At 40.4% G+C, this 27,211-nt stretch overlaps 1 protein-coding gene across 3 annotated transcripts in view; it reads right to left on the reverse strand.

The window, feature by feature from the left end:
• Nucleotides 1-27,211, reverse strand: part of Tnik (TRAF2 and NCK interacting kinase) — a 399,852-nt gene that overhangs the window by 144,966 nt on the left and 227,675 nt on the right. For all 3 annotated transcript variants that reach the window (XM_035451031.1, XM_035451029.1, XM_027392076.2), the window contains exons 3-4: nucleotides 22,544-22,600; nucleotides 5,053-5,178 (exon numbers count right to left, since the gene is read on the reverse strand). In XM_035451031.1, coding sequence (XP_035306922.1) covers nucleotides 5,053-5,178; nucleotides 22,544-22,600 — 183 coding nt within the window. The remainder of the gene's footprint in view (nucleotides 1-5,052; nucleotides 5,179-22,543; nucleotides 22,601-27,211) is intronic.

Consider the following 27,211-nt stretch of genomic DNA (forward strand, 5'->3'; position numbering starts at 1 on the left):
TTTTTCCCCTGGGTTGCTTTTAGAGTAGTGTTTATCACGGCAATAGAAATGTAATCAGAACACTCAAGAGAACAGCCTCCTAACTGGCCTGCCTGTGTCTACTCTAACTCTGCTCTCAACCCAGCAACCAATGTGATGGCTTCATTTTGAGCTTCAGATCCCATTCATCCCTAGAGCTCTCCAAAGGCCCCCCACTGCAGGTGAAATAAAAGCTGGGGTCTTGCCAATGGCAGGCAAGGCAGTGGAAGATCTGGTCTCAGGTCTCTCCTGCATTTCTGCCTCCTACTTTCTCCCAGTCACAGTGACTCATCATTGTTCCCAAGAAACAGAAGGCTGGCAATGCCTTTCCTCAAGTTAACCATAGCAGGGCTTATCCTGACAACTTTACTCACCACCATATATTAAGCTGACATTAGTCTAACAAAGCACCACATACCATAAGCTAGATGGCTTGTTAAGCCAAAATACCTCACAATTCTGGAGGCAGCATGGTCAGGCTCTGGTGAGGGTTAGCTTCTGGTTGCAAACTGCTGGCTTCTTTTTTGGTTGCTTAAAATTCTTCCTCTTCATTTTTATGCTTAATTGGCACTATAGCCCTGACCACAGACTGCATAAAATTGCCAGTACTCTTTCTGTATTGTGCAAAGGGACAATGGTGTGCAGTTGTCTCTTGGATGGAATGATGCCATTTCTTCCAAATAAACACAGAACTGAACTGCTGGATGATTCCTCCATAGCATTTTCCACAATGGCTGCATTGACCGACAACCCCACCAGCAGTGTGCAAGCATTCCCGTTGCTCTACATCCTCTTCAATACTATCAAAGTTTGCCAGTTAAACCCTGGTAGAAAGGACAGAGGGAGTCACAACAGAGTCTTGCCCATCTTGCACAAGGCAGTGGATTCCATCACAAGCGGGGGGTGTGGGGGGGGGCTGTGAGAGGGATAGTGGTTCTTTCTAGGGTAGCAAAGACTGCAAGGGTGCACAGGGGTACCTCCAGAGCCTGGCAATAAACTGGGAAAAGTGTCATTCTCTAGGAGTCATCTGTTGTAGCTCATGGCAATACAGGACAACACTAAATGCTGGATTCCAGACTGTGCCGGGTTCTTTGAGACATGAAGGTATTCCAGTGCATGCCACCTCTTTATATTCCACTGAGCTTTTAGGCCCTCAGGAAGCATCCAGGCAACAAGGCTTGTGCCAGTGATGCTGTTCCCACCCACAAATAAATGCTGTTTTCAGCTCATATTGCCCAGTGCCTTCCAAAAGAGGAAACAAAGACACAAAAGGTGCAACCCCTACCCTGTCTGCCATTGTGAGGAGCTAGGGTGGTCCCAGGAGAAGCAGTAAAAGAAGAACAGCAGAAAAGGGACACACCACACATGGGAGAGAAACACAAGGAGAAGCAAGTATGGAAGACAATAATGCCTCAAAATGGGTGGACTTAGAATGTTTAATCCTAAATGAGTTATCCAACTTCAGAAAGGAAAATACTGCATGCTGTCCCTCAAATATGGAACCTATCCAATAACATATGTATACATGCTAACAAATGCTATATGGATACAGTACTCCATGTAGAGCAGAACAAGAAAGGCTAAATATTATGGGATAAGGAAGGACTAAATGCAGGTGAATGTTATGAGTTAAGAAAGAAATATAAAGCTAATTGTTTTTCCAGTTCTAACTCTATCATAGATATTTTGATTTGGTGGTAGATATATACTTAAAAATATATTCAATACAGAAAATATAAAATCCAGTTTGAAGTTCCATAACTCCCATCTCCGGTGGCTACTCTAAATGTATAGAAATTCACCAAGTTGTAGAGTTTCGGGGTCTGGTTAATTTGGGCTTGTAATATTACTTTTAATTTTCTACTTTTTAAATAATGATGTTTAAAATAAAAAAATAGCTGGACATGGTAGTGTATGTCTTTAATCCCAGGCATCAGGAGTCATAGGCAGGTGGATCTCTATGAGTTTGAGTCCATCCTGGTCTACAGAGTGAGGTCCAGAGCAGCCAGAGATATGTAGAAAGACCTTGTCTCTAAAATTAAATTAAAAGTGAAAAGATTGAAGTGACCCCCCAAAGTAAATGTTCTCCTCATCATTATTGTGTTTAGTCCAGAGATTTCAACCTTGTCAATGTATGTATAAACACATAGTTTGTCTTTCTTATAAAAATGAAGATAATATATTCAATTATAACCTTTAAGTAAGACTTGATAATCTTATTGCAATAGTTCATTCATTCATTCATAAGAATAAATCTATAGCTGGGTGGTGGTGGTGCACACCTTTAATCCCAAAACTTGTGAGGAAGAAGCAGGTGGATCTCTGTGAGTTTGAGACCAACCTGGTCTACAAGAGCTAGTTCCAGGACAGGCTCCAAAGCTACACAGAGAAACACTGTCTCAAAGAATAAAACAAAACAAAAAGGAATAAATTTATGTTTAGTTTAACTGTATAGTTGAGCAAATTTCTTATTGGTTAATTTGTTTATGTAGTTATGTAAATATTTCCTTTTAATAAATTTCTGCTTAAAGATATACTGGTTCAAAACTAAGGTTCTTTCTTTGGAATATATATGTGTGTATGTATGTGTATAAACATATTTCTCTCTCTGTGTGTATATAAGCTCACATACATCATATATGTATACATTTATTTTTCTCTGTATGCGTGAGTGTGTGCATCTATGAGATATCTATGTGTATAGAAACTTACATACATTATATATGTATACATGTATTCTCTCTGTGTGTATACAAACTCACATACATATATATATGTACATATATTTCTCTCTCTGTGTGTATCAGAGAGAGAGAGAGAGAGAGAGAGAGAGAGAGAGAGAGAGAGAGAAAGAGAGAGAACGAGAACTGTGTGTATTTTAACTGTCCTTGGGTTAAGTGAATTTCCATGATAAATAGGTCTGAATGGTAGGTACTGAACACTATCTGCTAATCTTGTAGGTGGGAAATTGCGCTGAATTCTTGCTGGGGTCTCTGAGTTTACATTATCTTCAAGAGTAACATTATAAAACATCTTTATTGGTAATTGATTCTTAATGTTATAGCTGCTGCCTTGGCCTCCTCTTACCTTTCTAGTAGTAGTTTCCTACTTTATCCCAGTTGATTTGTATAAATCCTTCATATCTGAAGGCTGTTATACTTTGCTCATCATACATGAAATGTATATTTTCCTAAGTTAATGACATACATCTCTATTGTATTTTTAGTAATAACTTTTAAGTTATATAATCAAGTCCATCAAGGTTTGTTTGTAGCTTATCTCTTTGTCATGTCTCAAAGTGTGCATTCACATTTATTTTCTCCCATTTTTTAAAATTTTTTAACCTTCATATTACTGTATGTGCAGAGACTACAATTAACTTAAATATAACATTTTCAGAAACCACATGCTATATTAAGTCACTACCATCATACTTTATTTGCCCTATAGTGTACCTTTATGTTAAATTTGGAGATGGGCCCTATGGGGAAAATTTCCCAGCAGATCTTTTCACCTCTACATGCTGAATATTCAGTATTACATGGAATGAAATCTTGTTCATGTTTGAGCTGACATCATCACTTTTTTTTTTTTTGGTCAGCATGTGCATACACTGGATACTGTTCTTGTCATCTCGGTTGGATTTCAAATGCCATATGCATCAGCAGAGTAACTTCCATTCAACTGAGCCCAGAGAAATGTCCATGAAATGCTCATCACTGGAGCCACACAGCTTGTCACAATCCTTGGCATTTGATAGACACCCACTCAGGAGGTTTTGTGTGTTATACACTACCTAGAGCTCCAGAAGATGAGCAAAGCATTAATTTTCAGAGTCATCAACCCACCAGCATCACTTGAGAGGAGCGAAGACCTAAGAGATGAAGGGAAGCAGACCAAGTGGTCCACCTTCCATCGAACGGGCTACACTGAGACTGTTTCATAAGGTTGGCAAAAGAGGTAAATTCTTTTTATGGCATCGAGAAAGATGGCACTGTACTCACTGAAGGACCAAGTGAATAACAAGTTCTAGTGTTGGAGATCACAAAGGTCAAGAAAGACAATGTGTGCTGAACACAGAAGAGGATGAGGTGGCGGGCTGCCAATTGCCATCGGTGGGACAGAGAACCAGAACTCTCAAAGGACTGGGGTACAAAGCTGCAAGGACAAGAGGCTCAAGCAAGGCAAGGCACCTTAGCTTGAGGTCCTGCAATGATATCAATTGCCCAGAATTAAGTTAGAGCTTGCTTCAATTCCACCACACAGACCTTGGGGCAATTGATTATCTGCTCTGAAAGTTTTAGTTTCATCATGTAAGAAATGAGACTGATGATACCTATCTCAGTGAATGGGAATATGTCATATAACTCATAGACAGTAGATGGCACAGTGCCTAAAATATATTACAAATGCAATAAAAGATTGTCGACAGGTGAAGAGGAAGTAGAAATTAGCAAGCGGCTTTGGGCATGACCCATGCTAATATAGATATAAGAAAGGGTGTTGGGAACATGGTTCAGTGGGTAAAGTGCTTGCCACACATGCTTGAAGATCTGAGCTCAGATCCCAGCACCTGCATGGAAAAATATGGGCATGTAGTGGTCTTGTCTGTTAGCCCCAGCCCTGGGGTTGTGAGCAGACAGGTAGATCCCATAAGCTCCCTGGCCAGCCAGTATAACTAAACCATTGAGCTCCAGCTACAGGGAGACACCTTGTCTAAAAACAACAGCAAGAACAATAAAACACGGTGGATACTAACAGAGGAAGGTACTTGATGCTGACCTCTGATCTTGCCACGCCTGTACATACATGTGTTCATGCACAAACACATGCACATGGCCACAAAATAAATGAGTAAATTTATTTTTTAAAAGAGATAGAAGAGAAAGATTTAGAGATAATGAAAAGAAGAAGGGAGGAAACCTTGAAAATTCAATGTTATGAAAATCACAGGCTAAGTATTTCAAATGTAAAGTCATTCCATCAAGTCTTGTCAGGGGTCAGAGAAATGCATATTTGCATAGTGCTACACACCCATAGTTGGTCATCCATGCCTGGAGGGTTCTTCTTGATGAAAGCACCGTAGTATGTTGCAATGTTCCTGTGATGAGAATATTTCTTCAACATGTTAATTTCTTGTTTGATTTCTTCCTCTTCATCCTGTATTAGAACAACAAATAGTGGGCATGAAAATCTGGTTACTGAGAGAATTCCATTCAATACTATCGACAGCAATGATGTATTATCAGTCTTTTCTTTATCATTATGTTGTTAATGTTACAACATAACACATTGGCGACTCAAAGCAGTCTTTTTGTATAGGTAACAGACAAGCATGTCATCAGTGGAGATAGAAGAAAGTCCATCGCTTCACCCGAAGGCTATCAGAAAAACCTGCAGTCAGCTTCAGGGAAGCATTTCCCTCAGGTGCTCACTGCTGATCATACCCACCTGGGGGAGGCCTAGGAAAAAGGAAGGGAAAACACCTGGTCTCAGATTTACATTTTGTTAGGCTCAGGTTCTTTGAGGTGTCCTTTTATTGAAGTGCCTTGACTGAAGCCAATGAAAGTCAGACAGGAGAGGGGGCAAAGCAAGTTCCTGAGATCTGAAGAAGTTCACAAAGCAGGAGTCCTCGTCACCTTCAGGAAGCTCAACATGAAAGAAGAGGGAAGGCAGTGTGGACATAAAAAGACTCCACAGAGGAAGTTTCTTGACATCCAGTTTCATTCAGTTTCCACATCGAGTCTACTGACTTGATCTGGAGACCACGTGTGTGCACTCTACAATCTGACCTTATGTGTGTGTGCACTCTACAATCTGACCTTACGTGTGTGTGCACTCACAATCTGACCTTATGTGTGTGTGCACTCACAATCTGACCTTATGTGTGTGTGCACTCACAATCTGACCTTATGTGTGTGTGCACTCACAATCTGACCTTATGTGTATGCACTCCACAATCTGACATTGTGTGTGTGTGTGTGTGTGTGTGTGTGTGTGTGTGTGTGTGTGTGTGTGTGCACTTCAGTTGGACTTCAAAACAGTGTTCCCTTCCTGAACTTGGTGGGAAGTCTCTGCACCAGTGCAACTGAAACAGAGTGGTAAGCAAGGACTATGTTCAAGTGTAAGATGTTATGTTATCTTGACTCAAGAAACCATGCCACGTTTCTCTGCACCTTTATCCTTCCATCTGTTAGCCTACATGTGTAACAATACAGGATCCTTCCAAAACCTCTTATGTGTGTTGTTTCCTGCCCTTCACATAACTTTTACATGTTAATACTGATGAGATTTTATTTCTACTCCCCAAGGATAGATGTCCTTGATTCTCCAAGGCAATGTCAGAGCACCACTCCTAAGTCTTGCCATCTCCCCATATGATTCTTCACACTGAAAGAGGTAGGTGTGTGTGTGTGTGTGTGTGTGTGTGTGTGTGTGTGTGAGAGAGAGAGAGAGAGAGAGAGAGAGAGAGAGAGAGAGAGAGAGAGAGAGAACTGTACTGATACTTGGGTAGCTCCCTTCTGCTTCAGACATCAAATCCAATGTTTCTTCCTAGAAGAGCCTCCTAATCTGCCTGTCTTGGTACTAGCCACCTAGATCATATGGTCTTTCATAGCACCTAATCAGCTTGTCAACTCCCACCTATCCATCATCACCACAGACAGCTCACCTGTATTTGTTCAGTGTTGCATCCCCTGTACCAAGCAAAAATTCTGTTTATGTGTAACTAAACGAACAAATGCTGGCAAGTGGATCAATGCTAAGCGCAGCAGTAGGAGTGTCCCAGGGAACAGGTGACAGTGGAAGGAGCAGAGTGATGAAATGCTGCCATTACTCAATCATACCAAAACCAAAACGAAAACCAAAACGAAAACCAAAACCACATTTACTGGGAGAAAGAAAACTAGAAGTTTGTAAGCTTGGAACAAAAGCATGTTAGGCATCAAGTAGCTTAATTAATAAAATGAGTAATCTCAAATTAGATCACAGAATTGGGGTGCTGAGCTAAGGAGGTGCACGGCTCTAACACTGAGGGGGGGCCAAGGGGACTGAGATGGGCTGGGGGCTGAGGCACGAAGTGAATGGTGCATTGCTGACCAAGGCATTCCTCCTAGAAGTTACTGCAAAGAGCCCACTGCTTTGGTGCAGGCCTACAGAGAGAATGGCCTTTACAGACCCTCATGTCCTTGGGGGTCCTGGCATGCACCTCACTGTACCATGGTGGACGTCAGCTCTTTGAATTCTCTATGTAGGATGTGAGCCTCCTTTTACTTGGGGAGCCTCATTATAAGGAGGAACCATCCGGAGGGTACTGGTGGCTACTTCCACTAAAAAAGGAATTATGCAGATAATGAAAGCTATAAATCACTTTCCAGCTGTACCCGATAGTCTCACTCTAGGAGGCACTTGGAGCCAGGCGGGTTCTATAAGTATTTGCTGTCTGCCTCCTGGGCCCTCAATAAGATCACAGGTGATGGATATGTCTGAAGAGGGCTTACCATGTCATTAAGAAAAGTTAAGCCACAGGGTCCTTCAGTACATAATCAAATCTTAAATAAGTAGAATGGGGGGTCGAGAACAAGGTTTGTGTTACTATATAAAGGTAAACTGAGTCAATTATGGCCATGAAGAAAGTATAAATACTGAGTTTGTGGTTGGAACAGCAAGATGGGTAGTCAACATACATGTTAAGTTTAGAACCTACTCATTTTGAGCCACAAGATCTCAGAAAAGTGACTTACTCTTTCAGAATCTGTGTTTTCACAACTACAAAAAAAAAAAAAAGCAGATATTACAAGTTGAGTTTTTGTGCTAACTAAATAAGGTATATGAAGGTTACAAAGTGAGGTACAAAATAAGCATGGTGGCCAGTCTTCTCAACAATGACAGCAAAATGAATATATAAGAAGGTACTTGAATTTTAAGTTTAAGTTGCATTGTTTCCAAATACAATCATGGGTCTCGGGGTCATGGTTATGTAGTCCCAACACATAACCCTCATTTCCATCTTCTATGGCCTTGTATGTGATCATGCTATTTATCATAGCTTCCAGGCTACAACTGACGACAAGAGCTCATACAGCTATGCCGCAATCACTTCATCCTTACAGCATGTCCCAGTGAAGGTAAGGAGGCACAACACTTCCCCAAAGATAAAGAGAACAATTGAGGCCAGAACTAGATGCAAATGTGTATGTTTTGTTGCTTGTTTTGTGTCTGTCAGTGTGCACACTTGTGTGCACGTGTGTGGGGAGGTCAGAGGACACCCTTAGGTGTCATTCCACTGGCTCCACCCATCTTTTGTTTTTCATGTGGGGTCTCTCACTGGTCTGGACTGTGGCAAACAGGCTAAGCTGCATAGTCAGCAAACCCAAAGGATACACCTACCTTTGCCCTTCAGCATTGAGATTACATGCACATGCTACCACACTAACATGGGTTCTGGGGATGAACATAGGCATCATGCTGGCAACGTAAGTGCTTTACTGACTCAACTATCCCCTCAGCCTTAGACTCAACAGTTTCGATTGGTGGGACACCTTCCATTTTGTAAATGAACTATTATTACATTTTAAGCCATAAGCACAGGTGACAAGCTCACTGAGGAACTAACGGCCACTGGATCACACTGAAAATAGAATAATGGCACCGACTTGTATCAACTTTAAGAAAAGGGTAATTCAATAAGCCAAGTCCATTACTTTACACAGATCTATCACTTCAACCAGAAGACTTCAAAATCTAGTCTGACTCATTGTGTTAACTTCAGGCATGGCATTTAAACTCTCCCAGTGTCAGCTATTTTCAGCCCTGTGTGTGAATAGTGTGAACCTATTTAAGCTGCTTCAGAAGTGATGAAGTACCTACTTGAACATGGCTTTCCTATCAATGGACAAACCATGTGGCCCCTTAGAATCAGAGGGATCTACTCAGTGTTTCACAATCGTGGTAAACTGAAGGGAAATGAACATGACATTTGGCTGCCCCTCTCCCACAATAGAGCGTTCATTACTCTTCTCCCTGAAGCTGAACCTGGCAGGTAGCTACTATGGCCAATGGGATATTAAGAAATGTGCTTTGGCAGAACCCTGAGGCTAGCCATCTTCAACAGCTTGCAGAGGAATATGGTACTAAAATGCAGCCAAAACCAGATTTATGTAATGTTCACTATGAGCCAGGCGCTATGTGTGCAGTGCACTATCTTAATATTCAAAGCACATCTACGCCATATTGCTATTTTTATTATTGGTAGTTGTGGAAGTGATGGTGGTAGTGCCAGCGGTAGTGATGGTGGCAAGGGTGTATTGTGTGTTAATGCATGGGTGTGAGCATATTTGTGTCACCATGCACATGTAGAGGTTAGAGGAAAACTTTGTGGAGTGGTTCTCTCCTTCTTCCCTTGGATGGATGGATTCCAGGGGCTAAAGTTTGAGCCTTTACTTCACTCTCCGAGTCATCACACTGGCCCTAATGTCATGTTCTTAGTGATCCCAAGCAGCTCTGTGAAGGAGCTGTTTCTAAGGATTTGAGTTTACAAATGAGGTAAAGAAGACCCAGAGAGGTTAAGTGACTGCCCCAGAGTACTCATTGTAAACATTAGGGCTCAGTTTCATTTCTAGATTTGTCAGAATTCCAAAGCCAGTGAGAAAACTCTCAGACTTGTGCAATTACCCATGCTGACTAAACTAAAGTCCTAAAAGGAAAAAGCTTAGAAACGTACTTCAGTTGGGTAGAGAGAACCTGACTTTGCTCCCCCAGTGGAAGGAGCTTGTTACCATACAAAACTATTTAGTTAGGACTCAGGGAACAATGGGGGCACTTTAATATTGCATATTTATATTGCAGGGAAATGATACTTAAGTATCTGTATATGGGGATTTTAAAATGGAACCAATAAAATGTCCAATATTCTTGTGCTCTGAAACAAATAATTTTCCCAGTATCTAACTGTCAACACATGGAACAAGAATAAAATTGTACCAAGTCTATAAGGAAGTAAAAGTCACATGGATGTATAAATCCCCAAACAACCTAGGCTGTTGTCCAGAGAATAGGTTCTCTCCACAAACTGACAGCAAGTCCCCATTGCTGAAGACAACACCCACACAACTCATCGAACATGGAAAAATCAATCTGGTGCCTACATAGAGCCTTCTCTCCTATGTTCTAGTGTCTTTGGTATAGGAAGGTACTCTGAAGGCTACAAAAAGAGAAACACCAACCCAGCCACAAAACCTTTGATCTACAGTCTGTCCTGCCTATAAAATATGCTAGGGCAATGATACCACAAAGCTTGTCGAAGTGACTAACCAATGTCTGATTCGGCATAAGGCCATATCCATGAGATGGAACCGATACCCAACAGTGTGTGGGTAACCAAAAACCAGACACTGGATAGGCCAAAGACCTAGGGTAAAACTAAATACTACTTTAAAAAAAAACTAACAATAAAACAAGTCCTAATGATATTCTGCTATACTCATAGATCAGGGCCTTAGTCAGCCATCATCAGAGAAGTTTCCTTATGCAACAGATGGGAACAAATACAGAGACCCACAACCAGACATTGTGTAAAGAAAGAAAGACCTTGGGGCACTCAGCAATAAATGGGATGTCTCCATCAAATCCCAATTTCAGAGGAGGCAGAAAGAGTGCAAGAACCAGAAGAAATGGAGGACAGCAGGAGAACTCAAAAAAAAAAAAAAAAAAAAAAAAAAAAAAAAAAAAACTGAGCAAAACTCATTCAAAATCCAAGAGACTGAAGCAGCAAACACAGAGCCTACAGGGGTCTGCACCAGGGCCTCTGCATATGTAATATAGCTTTGCCTTCATATTTTTATGGGACTCCTGAATGTGTGAGTAAGTGGGTCTCTGATTCTTGTGCCTGATCTTGGGGGCACCTTTCCTTTTGTTAACTTGCCTAATCTAACTTTGATGTGGTGATTTTATTTCACCTTACTATATTTTATTTTGTTATGTTTTATTGTTACCTCTTAGAAGCCTGTTATTTTATAATAAAAGACAGAAAGGGAATGGATCTGGATGGGAGGGGAAGTGGGGCAGAACTTGGAAGAGTAGATGATGAATATATATTTCTCTTATTGGTTGATGAATAAAGCTGTTTCAGCCAATGGACATGCAGGATGTAGCCAGGCAGGAAGTATAGGCAGGGCTACCAGACTAGGAGAATTCTGGGAAGAGGAACACAGAGGGTGAGTTGCCAGTGAGACACCATGTAGCTACTGGGAAGGCATGGCACCTGGGCATTCTCTGATAAGCCAAGACCACATGGAGATACATAGATTAATAGAAATGGGTTAATAAGTAAGAGAGAGCTTGCCAATAAGATACCTAAGCCACAGGCCAAACAGATTATAATTAATATAAGCCTCTGTGTTTATTTGGGACAGAAACTTATATCCACAAGTAGAGGGAGGGGAAACTAGAATCAGGACATATGGCATGAAAAAAATATGGTATTAATAAAATTGGAAAAAAAGAAATGTAAAATTTAAATGGAGTTGGCAAATATTAGAAAAGACAATGCCACAAGTAGAAGTCTTTCATCACCAAGTGGAACATCTGCTTCCAGAAATGGGTTATGTCTAGTGGAGTCATTGGCCAAAGGGGCCATCTTGGAACCCCCCAATCAATTCATGCTAGACCAAAGGATATTGGTTATTTTACAAACTTATGGTGAGGCCCTGTTCCTGAAGACAACACTTACATATCTTATTGAACACTGCAAAGTCAAACTGGTGCCAAACTAGAGTCTTCACCTCTCCTGGCAAGTGTTCATGACACTGGAAGGTACTCTTCAAACTACCAGAGAAGAAAGGTAACCACTAACTTAGCTATGGACTCTGTGATTTACAATGGTGACCTCCTGCATGATACACCTGTCCAATAGTGGCACAAATTTTGTCAGAGTAATCAACCACTATCTGATTGGATTTAAGCCCTAATTCAGGAGATAGAACCCTTGCCTGACACTGCTTGGATAGCCAAGAACCTTAGACTACATAGGACATGGACCTAGGGGAAAACTAAATATTGCTGTTTGCTAAAAGAACATAGTAATACAAGACTCATAACAACATTCTGCTATATCCATAGATCAGTGTCCTGTTCAGTCATCATCAGAGAAGCTTACTACAGCAGTAGATGAGAACTAATACAGAGACCCACAACTGGACAATGTGCAGAGAGAAAGACCTTTGAACACTCAGCCCTAAATGGAATGCCTTCGTTAAAGCCTTCCCCTCAGAGCCCAGGGAGTTATGTGGAAGAGTAGGTAGAAAGATTGTAAGAACCATATAAGATAGGATGGGTGACCCTATGTCTTCCAGACATAGGACTCATGTACAGATGAATTTACAGACACTGGCAGCATGCACAGGATCTGCACAGGTTCAAGCTAGAGGGCTCCAGCACTGAGCAAGGAAAATAGACATGTACTCCAATCCTTAGCCAAGAAGCCATCTCCAATTGACGTCTGCTTGCAGAGGAAAAGTTACTTCTCTCCACTGGAGTCTCACTGGATATATTAACCACACTTAAGGGCAGGCCCATGCCCAGCAGTGGATGGCCAGCACAGAATGAATTCATTGGCATTTTTATAGACTTTTTATCTTGTATCTGTTTGGGATTTTTTGTCTTACTGGTCTTCTGTTTGTATATTATGGTTCCTGATTTTGTTTTTTATTGGATGTGTGTATGTCTTATGCTTTCTTTTTGTTAATTTTTTATTTTATTAAGTTTTATTTTGTTTGCTTGTTTGTTTTCTAAAGAGAGAGAAAGAAGGTGTGGAGTTGGGTAAGTAGGGAGGTGGGGGGATCAGGGAAGGAGTTGGGAGAGGGGAAACCATGATCAGAATATATTATATGAAAAAAATTATCTTTGACAACAACAATCAAGAAATGTAAAATTCAAACTTAGGAAATTTAAAGTCACATTGCCTTTAGTGTCTTACTATCTTTTTGTTTTGTTTCATATCCAAATACAGAAGAAAAATTTACATTTCCTTAAATAGTTGCAAATGATAAAGTTTATTTTTAAGGTGTTTGCTTGGCAATTTCAGCAGAGTCTTCATATATAACAGTGTTCTGTGTATAAGAGGGGCTACCTGGCACACCAAAAAGGAGACTGGCATGCTACCTAACATGCCAAAAAGGAGTCTGGCATTTTTCAGTGTGTTCAAAGTTGATGTAGTTTGAGGCATACCTTTATTTATTAATATCAAAAGTATTTTGTCATATAATATATCCTGATTAAGGTTTTCTCTCTCTCATCTCCTCTCAGGTCCTCCCTACCTCTTCATTCATCCAATTCCACACCTTCTTTCTCTTCTTTAGAAAATAAACAGGCAAAGAAACAAGAATTAAAAATTAAAAATATAACAAAAAGTAACAAAGAGAAAGCACAAGAAACACACACAAACAATTGCTTTCATGAGGATATGTGTAAGTCAATCTCATTGGCACCAAGAAAACACAAGTTTGAGCTAAATTCAAAGATCAAATGGCAGTGATGTCACTGATAGAGAGAAGGAGAAAGCATGGTATATGTGATTGGGAATGAAGTTATTTTCTGAGAGAAAGATAATCATGTTTTCCAAGGCCCTTATGCTGATTGGAGTATTGTGTAGTGCTTCCTAAAAGGGCCAACAGGACATGGAGAAAAAGATGGATACCTGTTTGTGCAAGAGACACAAAAACGCAACCATGCTCTACCTGCTTTCCAAGTGATTAGCTTTGATCCTCAGCCTAACTATATGAAAGAATTATTCTTTACACTTGGTGGTATAGCATAGAGAGGATAAGCAATAGGCCCAGCACCTCCTAAAATATCTCAGCTAGGAGATGTCTGATCAGGTGAGATTGATCGTTTGTAGGGTTTTTCTCTTTTCATAGGTCTCTCTTAGCCCTTGCAATGACATCATTCATTTGAACATTTGGCTGATTTCCACAGGAAATGAGGTGACTTGTATCCTCAAGTATCTTAGACCCGCAGTTCAGCCAATGGCTATGGGAGTTGAAGTGAGTGGCCTTTTCTATCTGCAGAAGCATGGCCATTGATCATCTTTTCCCCTTGGTTCTGGTAAAGTAGCTCCAAGTTTATTTTGTGATTTGCACTTCAACCTGGTCCAGTTTTCTACTCTTTTTGTTTTCTCTAGTCTCTTCCATTTGCACCTGTGTTTTATTTTCTGAAGCACCGACTACATGCCAGGCTCTGCATTAGCGATCTGTGAATGGCTGCAGAGAAGGCAGCACACTGTTCCTATTCCTGGCTGGAGAGCTCTTTCCAGTCAGTAGATCTTAAATGAGAGAGGACTTTCCTAAAGAGAAACACAAAAGATTGAAGTCATTAAGAAAACTGCCAAATACTGCTGAAGAAAATAAACCACAAGGAACCCACAGAGCACAAACTAGAGAGCCCTGAAAGGATGAAGAGCAGAAATGGGAGCCAGTGGAGTGTTGGCAGCATAGAGGAGGGTCATGAAGCTATAAAAGGTCACATGTTCACCGTGAGGAACTTTCCGGACGACATGGATCTGAACAGCCCTGGTGAAGGACTCCAAGCTTTGAAATTTCTGTATGCCAATTTCCTCATCTGCATACTTGTGAATACCACAGAGAACTAAGAGAAATTACTGGAATTTTGATCAACTGCTTGGAGGTCAACAAATAAAAGGCACCATCAAATACAAATCATCATGTAAAGATGTTTTTAAAAATGAGTTTGTTTTCTTTTTTAGTTTGCAGGTGTTTGACTCCAGGGACTGACTGTATATACTCTCTCTTTCCATTACTCTGTCTTTCTGTTGGAGAAATCTTTCTACCATGTGTGCTTGCGCAACCCCCAAATATAAGCCATGCACTCAGCATGCAAGAATGTATATAGAGACCTGGACAAACACATTCCACCAAAGGTGACCCGGACACACACAAGCCAACAAAGGTGACTAGTACACACATAGGCCACCAAAGGTGACCAGGACACACACAGGCTACCAAAGGTGACCTGGATACACACACAAGCCACCAAAGGTGGTCAGTCTGTACCAGTGATTAGGGCAGATGCTGATGTACGTATGGAGTGGGTAGTTCAACTCCCTTTCTAGAGAAATGTCCCATGTTTGTGCCCGTAGTACAAGCCCAAAGTCACATCATGGGAAAAAGCCTCAAAGGGAAAGGGCATAATGGATACAGAGGAGTTCATTTATCTTTTCACTTTTAAAAGCTTTCATCATGTATTTTATTGAAATATTTTGCCTACTAAAGATATCTATCTCAACAACCCTAAAGAGGTTCTCTATTGCAGGGGGCCTTAAAAGGGCTTTCTAAGTTTTCCAACCAAAACCTTCCCCTACTGTGAATTTCACATAGCTGTCATTTTATCAAAGGGCATTTTCTGCCTGCCTCGTTTGTTTTCTCCTGAATTTCCCCTCAATATTTTGTGCACTTCTTAAAAGATATTGGCCCTTTGACTAATATTACTGCTTAAGTGTTGAGTCTTTTGAAGGTATAGGAATATTAAGATTTTGGAAGACTCTGTCACTCAGTATTGACACCGAATATAACAATTCATCCTTTCTCATATGAGTGGGTGGTCTTGGTGTTCTCTTTCTGGAATGTGACCCTGATGTCTTTCTCAGATCCAATTGTGGTGCTTAACTTTGGAGAGAAGCATACTATTCATACAGAATGAGATTAGCAACCCAGCACCTTAGATGACCAAGCTAGGGCCACGCACAAGATGGTCACACATATTGACTAACTCAAGTATGGCACGTAGTTCATGGAACAGGTCACTGTCCCAAATACAAGAACAGAATTCCAGTGCAAACTCTAAAACACTTTTCATGCTTAATTAACCCTGTGTTGTTCAGGAAGTTCTCACCAGGACTAATTAAAATCATGTTCAAGGATGTAATATGTATCATGCACTTCATGTTATATACTATTTAGCCTCAAGCCAAGATTGAGACATCTGAATAGTCACCTAATAGAGGAAACCCCCAGGTCTGAATGCAATGCTCTGGTGCCATCCCTCCACATCCTATCCTATAAGATAGCTATGGGAAACATGGATACACCTGGATTCAAATTCCACCTCTGCTATTTATTGTCTGTTGAGTTTGGGTAATTTACTTAAGCTTTCCAATTTCAATTTCGTATGTGTCAAATGAATATAATAACAATATCCCTCTGGGAGACTTTATTAAGAATGGTAGTGCTCGGCTCAAAGCGAGCACCCAGGGTTAGTCATTTTATTTTGCTCTGGACCATTGTACTTAATATTAGTGTGTTAGGCACTAATCACTCCATAGAATGTCCCCATTTTGAGAGAAAAGAACCAAATGTATTTGGAACAGCATGTCTCCTTGATTCTAATCAACAACCTAAGATGGATTTTTATTTTATTTTTGGTCATTTCAGCAAACATTTCTGGAGACTTTTGACAATGTGTAAAGCATTCTACAGGGACTATTCAGGGAAAGACTCTGTGGTACCCTTCCAAATGAGATGGGGCTGGTCACAGACTGCATAAGGAGGACTCATAAAGGCAGAGGTGGGAACTCCTGGAAGCTTGGCTTACGGTGATCCTACAGGCAGGTGAAGCAGAGTTACCCTGCTGTTCACATACTCTGCTCTTTGCAGTGGCTGTGGCATTGTTTTGGGAAAGAGGTCAAGATATAAAGACTTCTCACCTCAGGTTTTAACAAGAGAAAAACCTTTTTAACTCATGTATACATTGAGTTTTCCTCAGGACAATTTGATTGAAGTGTTGTTTCAAGAAGAAAAAAAAACTTGAAAACCCTATAAAGCCCTTGTCATAGTGTTTAATACATCCATGATCTGAACCAGTTTGCTCATATTTGTCTTCCTTAAAGATACATTTTTATTTTAAAATTTGTGTGTGCACACATGTGCACATGTGTGTGCATGTGTTTTTGCATGTGTGTATGGGTGCATACATGCATGTGTGTGCAGACATGTGTGTATATGTCCATACACACACACACACACACACACACACACACACACACACACACACACACACACACACACACGTGCACGCATGATACAGGTGCTCTTAGAGTCAAACTCCCTAGACCCCGCATTATGGTCAGCTGTGAGCTGTCCAGCATGACTGCTGGGAACCAAATGTGGGTCCTGTGCAAGAGGAGTATGGACTTCTAACCACTGAGATACTTCTAACTACTGAGATATCTCTCGAGGCCCTGTCCAGACTGATCTTGCATCAATCTCTTCTTGCTATTTTTAAATATCAAGACTAGATGACACAATGTCCAGAATATGCTGCCTCAGCCTGGAAGCACTTTGCATCCTTGGCTGGGAACCATTTTGCCTGTTTGATATTCTGGGTTTATCTTCACATGACTGACCTCTCAAGCATGACAGATAATTTGATTCATCAACTTTATAAGAACTTTGTTTGCAAATAACTGGAGTAAGATTATGCTACCATGAGGTCCTCTTCAAATGAATGCCCGACTTTTCATCTTTTAATGTTCAGTACCTGTCATAATGTGGTGGTGAATGTTTGTTAAATACACCAGTGAGAAAATATTCGCCCTAAATTAAACAGTAAATATCTTTCTACATTAATTGTAGACCTCTAGCTATGAAGTTAAAAGGGTGTAAATAAAGGATGGTATTAGATTGCATATCATTTTAATAACCATGCTACATTGAGCAAGGTACTTAATATGCTTGGGTTCCACATCTCTGAAGTGGGACAAATTAAAATAACCTTTTTTATGTTATTGAGGGAATCATAAGTGTGTGTGTGTGTGTGTGTGTGTGTGTGTGTGTGTGTGTGTGTGTGTGTCTTTTAATGTACGCAAGCTAGTAAATTCACTTTTCAGCTTCCTTTAGTGTGAATGCTTTGATTAAGGTAACCATGATTGGTCAGTACAAAGGTGAAAGCTTAGAAATTGTTATTATTTAATTACATCTAAGATGTGGTTTAGGCTGTCACCATAAAGGGATTAATTTACACAATTAGTTTTAACTTGAAAACGGGTAACACTTATAATCAATGATCCCAAGTTTCATCACACCTGGTGGCCAAAAAAAGAGTAGATACAAAATCCTAGGAAAGAGCCAGGCGATGGCGGCGCATGCCTTTAATACCAGCACTAGGGAGGCAGAGGCAGGCGGATCTCTGTGAGTTCGAGACCAGCCTGGTCTACAAGAGCTAGTTCCAGGACAGCTTCCAAAGTCACAGAGAAACCCTGTCTCGAAAAAAAAACAAAAACAAAAACAAAACAAAACAAAAAAAATCCTAGGAAAGGATAGCCTATCTTTGGTTGTGTGGCAACTAAAGAGTCATTTTTAATGATTGGCATGCATGTGTGTCTTCATGTGGACACATGTATGTGAGTGCAGGTGCCCATGAAGGACATGGGATGACATGGGATGTTCCCAGAGCTGGTGTTATAGGGAGTTGTGAGTTGCCCATAAAGTGAGTACAAGGAACCAAACTTGGATCCTCTGGAAGAGCAAGACATACTCTACTGTGGAACTATTGCTCCAGCCCGAGTATGTCTCCTAAGGAACCCATAGAAAGGAGCGAACCAGAGGGAATTCCACAGCAGGCCTGGGAATCTGCATACTGAGGGGCCACTGACACTGGCGGTATACTTTAACAAATACCACTCTAATGGGTCTAGGTCCTCTTAGCTCTTACGGGTAAATTTATAGGTTTAAATGCAGGGGTGAAAGAATTCTCACAAGGTAATGAAATGGGAGAATTTTTTATAATGATTTAGGTAACCTAAAAGGACTCTGATGACCAAGATGGAGTATAAGCAGTCATTCTGAAGCCAATTTGGCAAATTTTGAGGTGTCTCAGTGCTAAAACTGGAAGGATATAGACTCTGCATTTGGCCCTCTTGTGACTGCTTTCTATAAAAGGAAGCAACATAGACTAAAACCAAGAATTTGAAAATGAATTTCAAGCTCATCTCCTCATCAATTTCACTGCAATGAACTGTAGCCACTTTGCAGTAGGTCACAGAACACAATCAACAAAGACAGCCTTTGAGAACTCATCTCTGCTCTGAACAGAATAGCCATGAGCACAATTAAAATAATTATTGAGGAGCATTTGCACTGGATTCCATAACACACAGAAGACAGCGTGACGAAACACAATCAATTGCTTTTTGAAGGGAACACCAGAGTTTAACAGAGGAAAAGTTGTTGTCGACTGTTCCGGGCAGAGAAGTGATGTGAAACGCACTGGATCCTGCCTCAGACAGCAGGGCAATAATAAAACCATTTCCTGCTGCACACCACATCTGCCTTTGTTGAGGGTCAGTGGTTAAATAAGAGTCAATGCTGTGACTAAATCACAGAAATGCATCCAGCTCTTCTAAAATGGGTTCTCCAAGGGAACAGAACTCATGCCATTTCATGTAATGGGCTGGCACATGTAGAATGGTGTTCTCTGTCTACCAGCCTTGGGGCAATTGAGAGAAAGCTGTCAAATCATTTCTCAAAGGGCTTACTTGCCAACAGAAACCTAGTTGAGAAAGGCTAACTGACACTCCTTAACCTGAAGATACATACGCCAGCCTACATAACTTAGTAGCATTTTTTAAAATTGCAAGCAAGGTATCCCAGCAGCACTTAGAGTGGCATAGTTAAAAACAAAAAACAAAAAACCTCATCTGCAAACCCGGGAACAGGAAGAGTAACATTCATTGTCCTCAAGTCCCACTGTCACATCAACAAACAACTTCATGCACTCCCATCCATGAGGTCAGTGAAACTCAGCTGTCACAGGGCCACACAACAGAACTCAGTCCACAGTGTGGCTTGGATTCAATACAACCAGTAGTCACTGAGACACCAAGTGCATCTTCTTATGCAGAAGTGTGTCAACCCAGCATAAGAGCAAATCCGTGAAACAAAGTCTAATTCATTTTGTAGTTGGGGCTTTGTAAAAAGCTTATATACTTATCCCGAACTTCTAAATAGAGGCTTACAAAACCAGATTTTGATTTTTGTGTGATATCCTGCTAATTCACTATTCTAGTACCCACTGCTTCACCTCTGACTTATAGGAGCTGTATTTTCTTTCTTTTCTGATGATTTCTTGTAAGTATATAGTATATTTAGAGCATATACAGCCTTAACATTTTCCATCCCATTCCTTCTGGACCCCCTTAGGAGCTATGTTTGTTTTCTTCTTTTAAGAACCAATTAAGTTAATTCAGTGAGAATTTTATACACCACATTTTGATTATATTTGCCACAATTTTTCCCTTAACTCTTACCACATTCACTCTGTCTTTCCTCACCCCCCTCCCACTTTTGTGTCCTCTTTGTAATTTGTGTTGTCAATATACCCCTGGATGTGGAGCCATCCTCTGGAGTGTGGTCCAACCTACCAGGAGCCACACCCTTCAAGGAAACTGACTCTCCCTTCCCTAGAAGTCATCAACTGTGTATTCTCAGGCAGGGGTAGGGGCTCATGGACCCCTTTCCACAGAATCTGTATTTTTAACTAGACACATTGCTAGACATTCAAGAAGAAAAAGTTTCATTGGAAGAAACTTCTCTGTATTCTTCTTATTCTTTTTCTGTTACCTTCTTTTTCTTTTTTTTTCTTTTCTCCTTTTTTTTTTTTTTTTGATGGATAAAATCTATAGTTATACCAAACTACAAAGTGACTCTTGTAGGCAGGGAGACTGTGAGTTAAAGTGAAAGAGCAGAAGGATAAAAGCATTCTCTGTTTCACATTTCTGCAAAACATCTCAATACTATTGTCTTTGTCCTCTCCTAGCTGCTGTCATAAATACTCTGATAAAAGCAAATCAAGGGAGATAGGTTTAGTCAAGGTCACAGTTCAAGGGATCAGCCAACCATGACAGGAAAGTAAAGGTAGCAGGAGTCTGGAGCAGGTCACATGATATCCACAATCAGGACCATAAAGTGATGAATGCATACTGCTGCTCAGTTCTCTTTCTCTATTACACAGTCCAGGATACCAGCCAGGGGATTGGTGCCACCCACAGTGGGCAGGTCTTCTCATCTCAACTAATACATCAAGATAATACCCATAGGCATGCTCACAGGCCCATCTCTCCAGAAAGTCTGGAATTTAATCACTTTCACAATTAATACTAACCACTGTAATTGTCAACCTCTAGATTCTTTTTAACATGGTGGAAAAAAGACAACTTTTACCATGTCTAAGTTTTAAGTGGCCAAGCATAATGCTAATTTAAACAATCCATGTGCATTTCTTAGTCAATGTCAGGTGACTTAATCAACTAATTGAGGTCAAATATTTGAATTAGTTTGCAACACTGAAATTGAAAGAATGTAGCAAAGACAGTAAAAAGAAACACAAAACCACACAATCAGTAATAAACATTTCAGAGTGTCAATCAACTGGTAATATAATACAGGAACAAGATTCTCCTTTTATTAAATAAACTGTAAAATCTAATTTAGAAAAAATTTAGATCAATAATAAAGAAAGAATGAACAAATATATAATTAATACAATGTGTGATATTTATGCATATTGGTGACGGGTTCTCTAGAGAGCCTTACAACACATACTTGCTAGAGAAAATACAGACTCTGTCTAAAGGGGACTTCATGGCTAATGTGCAGACAAACTGTGTATCCTTTTTCTTTTTAAAAATCTGTTTCTTGGTTATTGATATCTTTGTGGCTCATTCATTTGATGACTGTTTATATCCAGTATTTTACTTCTGGCCAAATGGAGACTTTAGTCTTCTAGCTTTTATGTACTACATAAAAAGACAGACATCTTAGAAAAATTCCCATGACAATAGAAAATAATTAACATGTTTTTGATGTCTTATGAATCCCTTAAATCTGATTTCCATTCTACAGTCTTGAAAAGTTATCAAAATATTTTTAAATTAGACCAAGCAAAAAGATTGAAAGCATTAGACTGTATTTAATGTAAAGTCTAAAAGAATATTAGATTGCTTGATTGTCCAGGCAGAAGTTTGGTTTAGAGCTGCTCTCTAATACACAGGAATTTGTGGGTGATTATTTGGTCAAAAATATTTTATTTTAGAAAATGTTCATATAAGTGTAGTATGGGGATTACAGATATCCGAGATCTCTTCTGCTTCAGTTTTGGGCAGAAGGGAAACAGTTAAGATCCACCTCTTCTTTGTAATCTCAGTGTTATACTTTTAATACTTTGAAATTCTTGCTTTGCCTTCAAATGCAAATGTCCATGGTTATGTTTATGTAAATTATTGGCACACATTATTCAGTCTAATAGCCTAAGGCAGTGTGTAGTATTGGATTTAATCGCAGTGATTTATTGGTCTGCTTAGGCAGCTGCTAAAGATTGGTATTTCTTCATGGGAATCACAAATGGGAAAGGATCTGGAATATTTAGGAAGATCGCTTTTCTGGCAAATATTTTTTTCCTGTCACTCACTTCTTTGTTACAACTATATAGCTAATGAGATGATGTGATAAAAATGTCTTACCCCTGTGACATCCATAACCTTAATGGCTGCAAGTTGTCCTGTTTTGACATGACGTCCCTGTAAGAAAAAAAAAAAAAAGATAATTTTAAAACATTTGCTTGTGATGAGCAATGTTAGTTTTCTTTCTAGCCACATAAAGACCAATGCCTATATCAATGTTATCGAAAGCCTGAAACCATACAGACAAATGTTTCGAAGATCTAATTCTAGTTAGTATTTGTTTTTTAAAACATTTCTTGTGATGTCCTCTTTGTTACTTATTTTCACAGGTGGCATCAAGTTAATGAAATGGAAATGCTGGACAATTCGATTTTCTTTCTATTAAAAGTACTAGACAAGGGCTGTATGTGTGGCAGATTCACTCAGAAGTAGAGACCAGCCTGGAAGGAGGGGACAAGAAAATCTTAGAAAATAGGAACTGGAGACTTTCTTTCCATTCTTAAAACAGTTTGCATTTCAGGCTGAGAATATGGCTTAGTGGTAGAGAACTAGTCCAACAAGCACAAGGTTTTAGAGCCAATCATCATGACTGAGAAAACATCAATGAAATCACCTGGCTACAACTGCCATTGTCAGCTGGGCACTGCCAGTGTGTGGAGCCAACACTAGGTGATGAGGAAGGGAGAACAGGAATTACCGCTTTCAACTCTTCATCCCCAGGAGTGTCTGAAAATTTATTTTCCACAATGACAGAGGGCAACAGTACTATTGGGACTCAGCACCCAGGGCTGGGCATTCCTAACATCTGAGCTAGAACAATCAAGGTCACAGGCAGATACAGCAGCCGCCAGAGTCATGGAGGTATGCTGCACTCCTATCTTCAGGGAGAGACCCACATAGCTTTATTGACTGTCAACCACATCTACAGCAATGTTTCTCCTCTAAAGAACTAAAAGACAGAATGGCGCCTGTAGACAAACACATGGGTCAACTTGATATCATCCAACTAATCTTTGTTAGAATTCTCTGAACATCCCCTTGGGCTGGGCAAAGGCAGTCCTTGTAAGTGGGTGATAGCCCTCTCCAAGGGGTGGCCTTCTTTGTGCAAACAAGCTTGATACAGGCCCACTGGTTCTGACTTCAGGGTCCAACTGTTTGCAGTTCTCTAAACACTATTTTTTTTTAGCCTCTGGAATGGTCTGTCTTCTAGGTCTTTGCATTCTTGATCCCGAAACATGTCTACTTTCTCTATATTTAAATAAATTAACACTCTTCTCCCTGTCAATTAAATGTCATCTCTGTGCTACCAAGGAACAGGTTCCTTTTCCATCACTGCTTGGTGCCCATTGTGTCACCATTCTCTCTCTCATCTTTTTCTCCTTTCTGTCCTCTCTGGCATCCTTTGCAGCACCACCCCTGGAATCAGACCTTACTCAGATCTCCTCTGCTCAGGATCTTCATCATTCAAGTCTAGACACATTCTCAGTCCCTTTATCCCCATGGAAGTCTATGTGGTTCTTCTGCCAACATAGAGTCTGAGACACTATGCATGCAGTTTTTAACTCCTTCTGAAGCACAGAATCTTCTTTGAGTGAATAATTTGTTATAAGGGTGCCCAATGTCTAATTAAAGAGTAGCAGCTGGGGCAGAATAGAGCTACTCTACAGTGTAGTGCTGGCCTCAGGCCAGAGAAGAGAGGGAAAATCATCCCTGTTAAATTTCACACAGAAGGCACTGGCAATTTCTTGGTTTGAAATCAATAAAATAACTGCTTTTTTTTAAAATTAAGGGTATATGAATTTTTGTGGCTTCATTCTTTTAGTGTCCTCTATAAATGTAGAAAATGAAATGACACCCCTACACTCACTTTAAATTTCACCTTCAGGCTGAAGGAACAGCTTTTGATGGAGCTGACACATGACTGGTGCTACCTTGAGATGGCAGGCTAGGCTAGGTGAGAGTCTGCAAATGGAACAATGTACATCCCTGACTTAAGCCCAGGCCCAGGATCCTCACATGGATCAGGGAAGTTGCAGAGCTGTCAAAATCTGATGATCAAGAAGACCACAAAGGACCAGAGAGGACTCTGCTCAGCACGAGCTGCTTTTTACATCACTGGAGCATGTCAAAGCTGGTTACCATCCAGATTAAGGCAGACCTTCAGGGAATGGTTAGGAGTCAGCCGACTTCAAGATCATTAAAAACCCAAGGCACAGTTAGGATTGAGGCAGGTTTCAAAGAAGCCACATCACGAAAACAAGAGTAAATTAATAAGAACAGCCCCATACTTACCCAAACAATCCTATTCTTTTAGGGATGAGGCTCAAATTTCACAGCTAATGAGACCAATACATCAGGACATAATATCCTCTGTCCCACTTCTGCCACCTAGCACCTGAGTTACAAATCCTTACCACTGAAATTTGAAACGATTTTTGCTTTGTTTTCTAAAATATTGTGTGTGTGCATGTATGTGAGTGTGTATATGTGTATGTATGTGTAAGTGTATATATGTGTATGTATGAGTGTGTGTGTGTGTGTGTGTGTGTGTGTGTGTGTGTGTGTGTGTGTATGATATCAGGGGTTGGTCCTCACCTTTTCTCCCTTGTTTGAGACAAGGTCTGTTCTTTGGTCATCATATGCCATGCTCGTGATTTCATGGGCTTTCAGAGTTCTCCTGTCTCCACTTTCCATCTCACTATGGGAGCACTGCATGCACAGATGTGTTGATTTAAACTCAGGTCCTGTTGCATGTGAGTCAAGGCCTTAGTCCTGAAGCCATCTCCCCAGCCCATTGTTTTCTTTCTGAGACACTCTAGGGTAGCTCAGGCTGGAATAGAATTCACTACATAGTCAAGGATACCCTTGAACTAATGATCCTCCGGCCTCTATACCACAAGTCCTGTGATTGTGCTTGGATTATATAATGTTTTTAAAACATCATATTTCCCATGAGTTAAACATTGATCTGTTCATCTCTGCTTCACATAGATTTATTCTTGTAACTTTCTAAAAATCTGGAGTCAAGATAACAAAGGCAGATCTTACTACTACAGAGGATATTGAACTGAAATTTCCACACTCCTATCAAAATTTTAATTTATTTCTACTCTTAAGAGTAATTGAAAATACAGCTGGGCTTTGGTAGCACAGGCCTTTAATTCCAGCCCTTGGGAGGCAGACACAGGTGGATCTCTGTGAGTTCGAGGCCAGTCTGGTCTACAGAGCGAGTGCCAGGACAGGCTCCAAAACAATACAGAGAAACCATGTCTCGAAAAAAAAACAAAAAAAGTAATTAAAAATACAAATATAGACATCATTTGAATTTGAATCCTACTTGTAAGTCCAGTGAAAACTGAAAACCAAATTTCTGTGAAATGAAAACAAATCTCAATGGAGACAAAAGAGTTAAGTAAGACTTTTCACAAAACATAGAGATGTCAGACTGCAACCACTGAGTCATTTCTGAATAAAAGCATAAAATGTTTCCATTTCCTGCTGAGCTATTTAACAGTAACAAAAGTTAGTGAACAGACTAAAATCTAGAGGAATAAAATAGCCAAAATCCTAGTCTAAAGAAAAAGTTGTAGTAAAAGTTTGTCCAAGAAAGGATGAAGAAGGGCTTCTAGGAAAACTAGGAGCCTGCAGCATGAACACAAGGATCCAGTTACCCACAAGGGAACCAGGCACAGCTGCACACTGAATCCAGTCACCCACACAAACGGGACCAAGCACAGCTGCACACTGGATCCAGTCACCCACAAGGGAACCAGGCACAGCAGTGCCCATCTGTAACCCTGGCGCTGGGTTTGGAGGAAAGAAAAGACAAGGTGGGTGCCTGCAGTTATTGGCCAGCCAGAAAATTGAATCAATGAACTCCAGGTTCAGAGAAAGAATCTGTGTCAAAAGATATGAAGAGTTATGGATGGATATATGCTGCATTGACTTAGGCTTACACACACACACACACACACACACACACACACACACACACACACACACGGTAGGGATGCCAGGTTTTTGGAGATCACAGGTGCTGGGGACTGTGGGTCAGACAGTCACAGATCTACTCTTTTCCCTTTCCATCTTTCTTCTGTGTCACCTTGATGTAAAGAACTATACTGATTCTTGTTCCATATAAAAATCATTCAATACCAGGACAAAACGTGACCCATTCAAGCATGGTTAGGCTTTCCTTTGTCTCCTCCATAGAAAGAATGCAGAGGAAAACAAGTTTCCTCAGAAAGGGCTGTGGAAGCATCACCTCTGTGGTGCTATTTTCTAAGGAACAGCTGGCCATCTGTGGAGCTGCTAGCCCGAGGCTAGCCTGGAAGAGAGTGCTTTCATTTTTAGGTCACCAAAATACATTTTTTCCAATGGAGCACAGATGCCGGATCAGACAGTCTCAGCCCAGTCTCACTCTCCCATTGAAGGTTGCACACAGCAGAGTGGCTCCTTGTCTTTTGAATTAGCTTAGAGACAATCTCCCCTCAATTGAGGAAAGATTCTTCAGTTTCCTAGTTGTAAATGAATGTGCCTCCTTTGTATTTCCACAGCATTCTATGCTAACCCCTGCTGGTCCCAACCAGTGCTGTGTTTCTCTTTTCTTTTTTTCAAATATGCATTTCCAGAATAATGAAAACAAATCAAATCAAATAAATAGAAGGGCTGAAAGTGTGGCTTAGTGGTAGAACACTCTCCCAGGATGCACAAGGCCCTAGGTCTATA

This window comes from Cricetulus griseus (genome assembly GCF_003668045.3).
Source record: "Cricetulus griseus strain 17A/GY chromosome 1 unlocalized genomic scaffold, alternate assembly CriGri-PICRH-1.0 chr1_0, whole genome shotgun sequence".
Classification (NCBI taxonomy): Eukaryota; Metazoa; Chordata; class Mammalia; order Rodentia; family Cricetidae; genus Cricetulus; species Cricetulus griseus.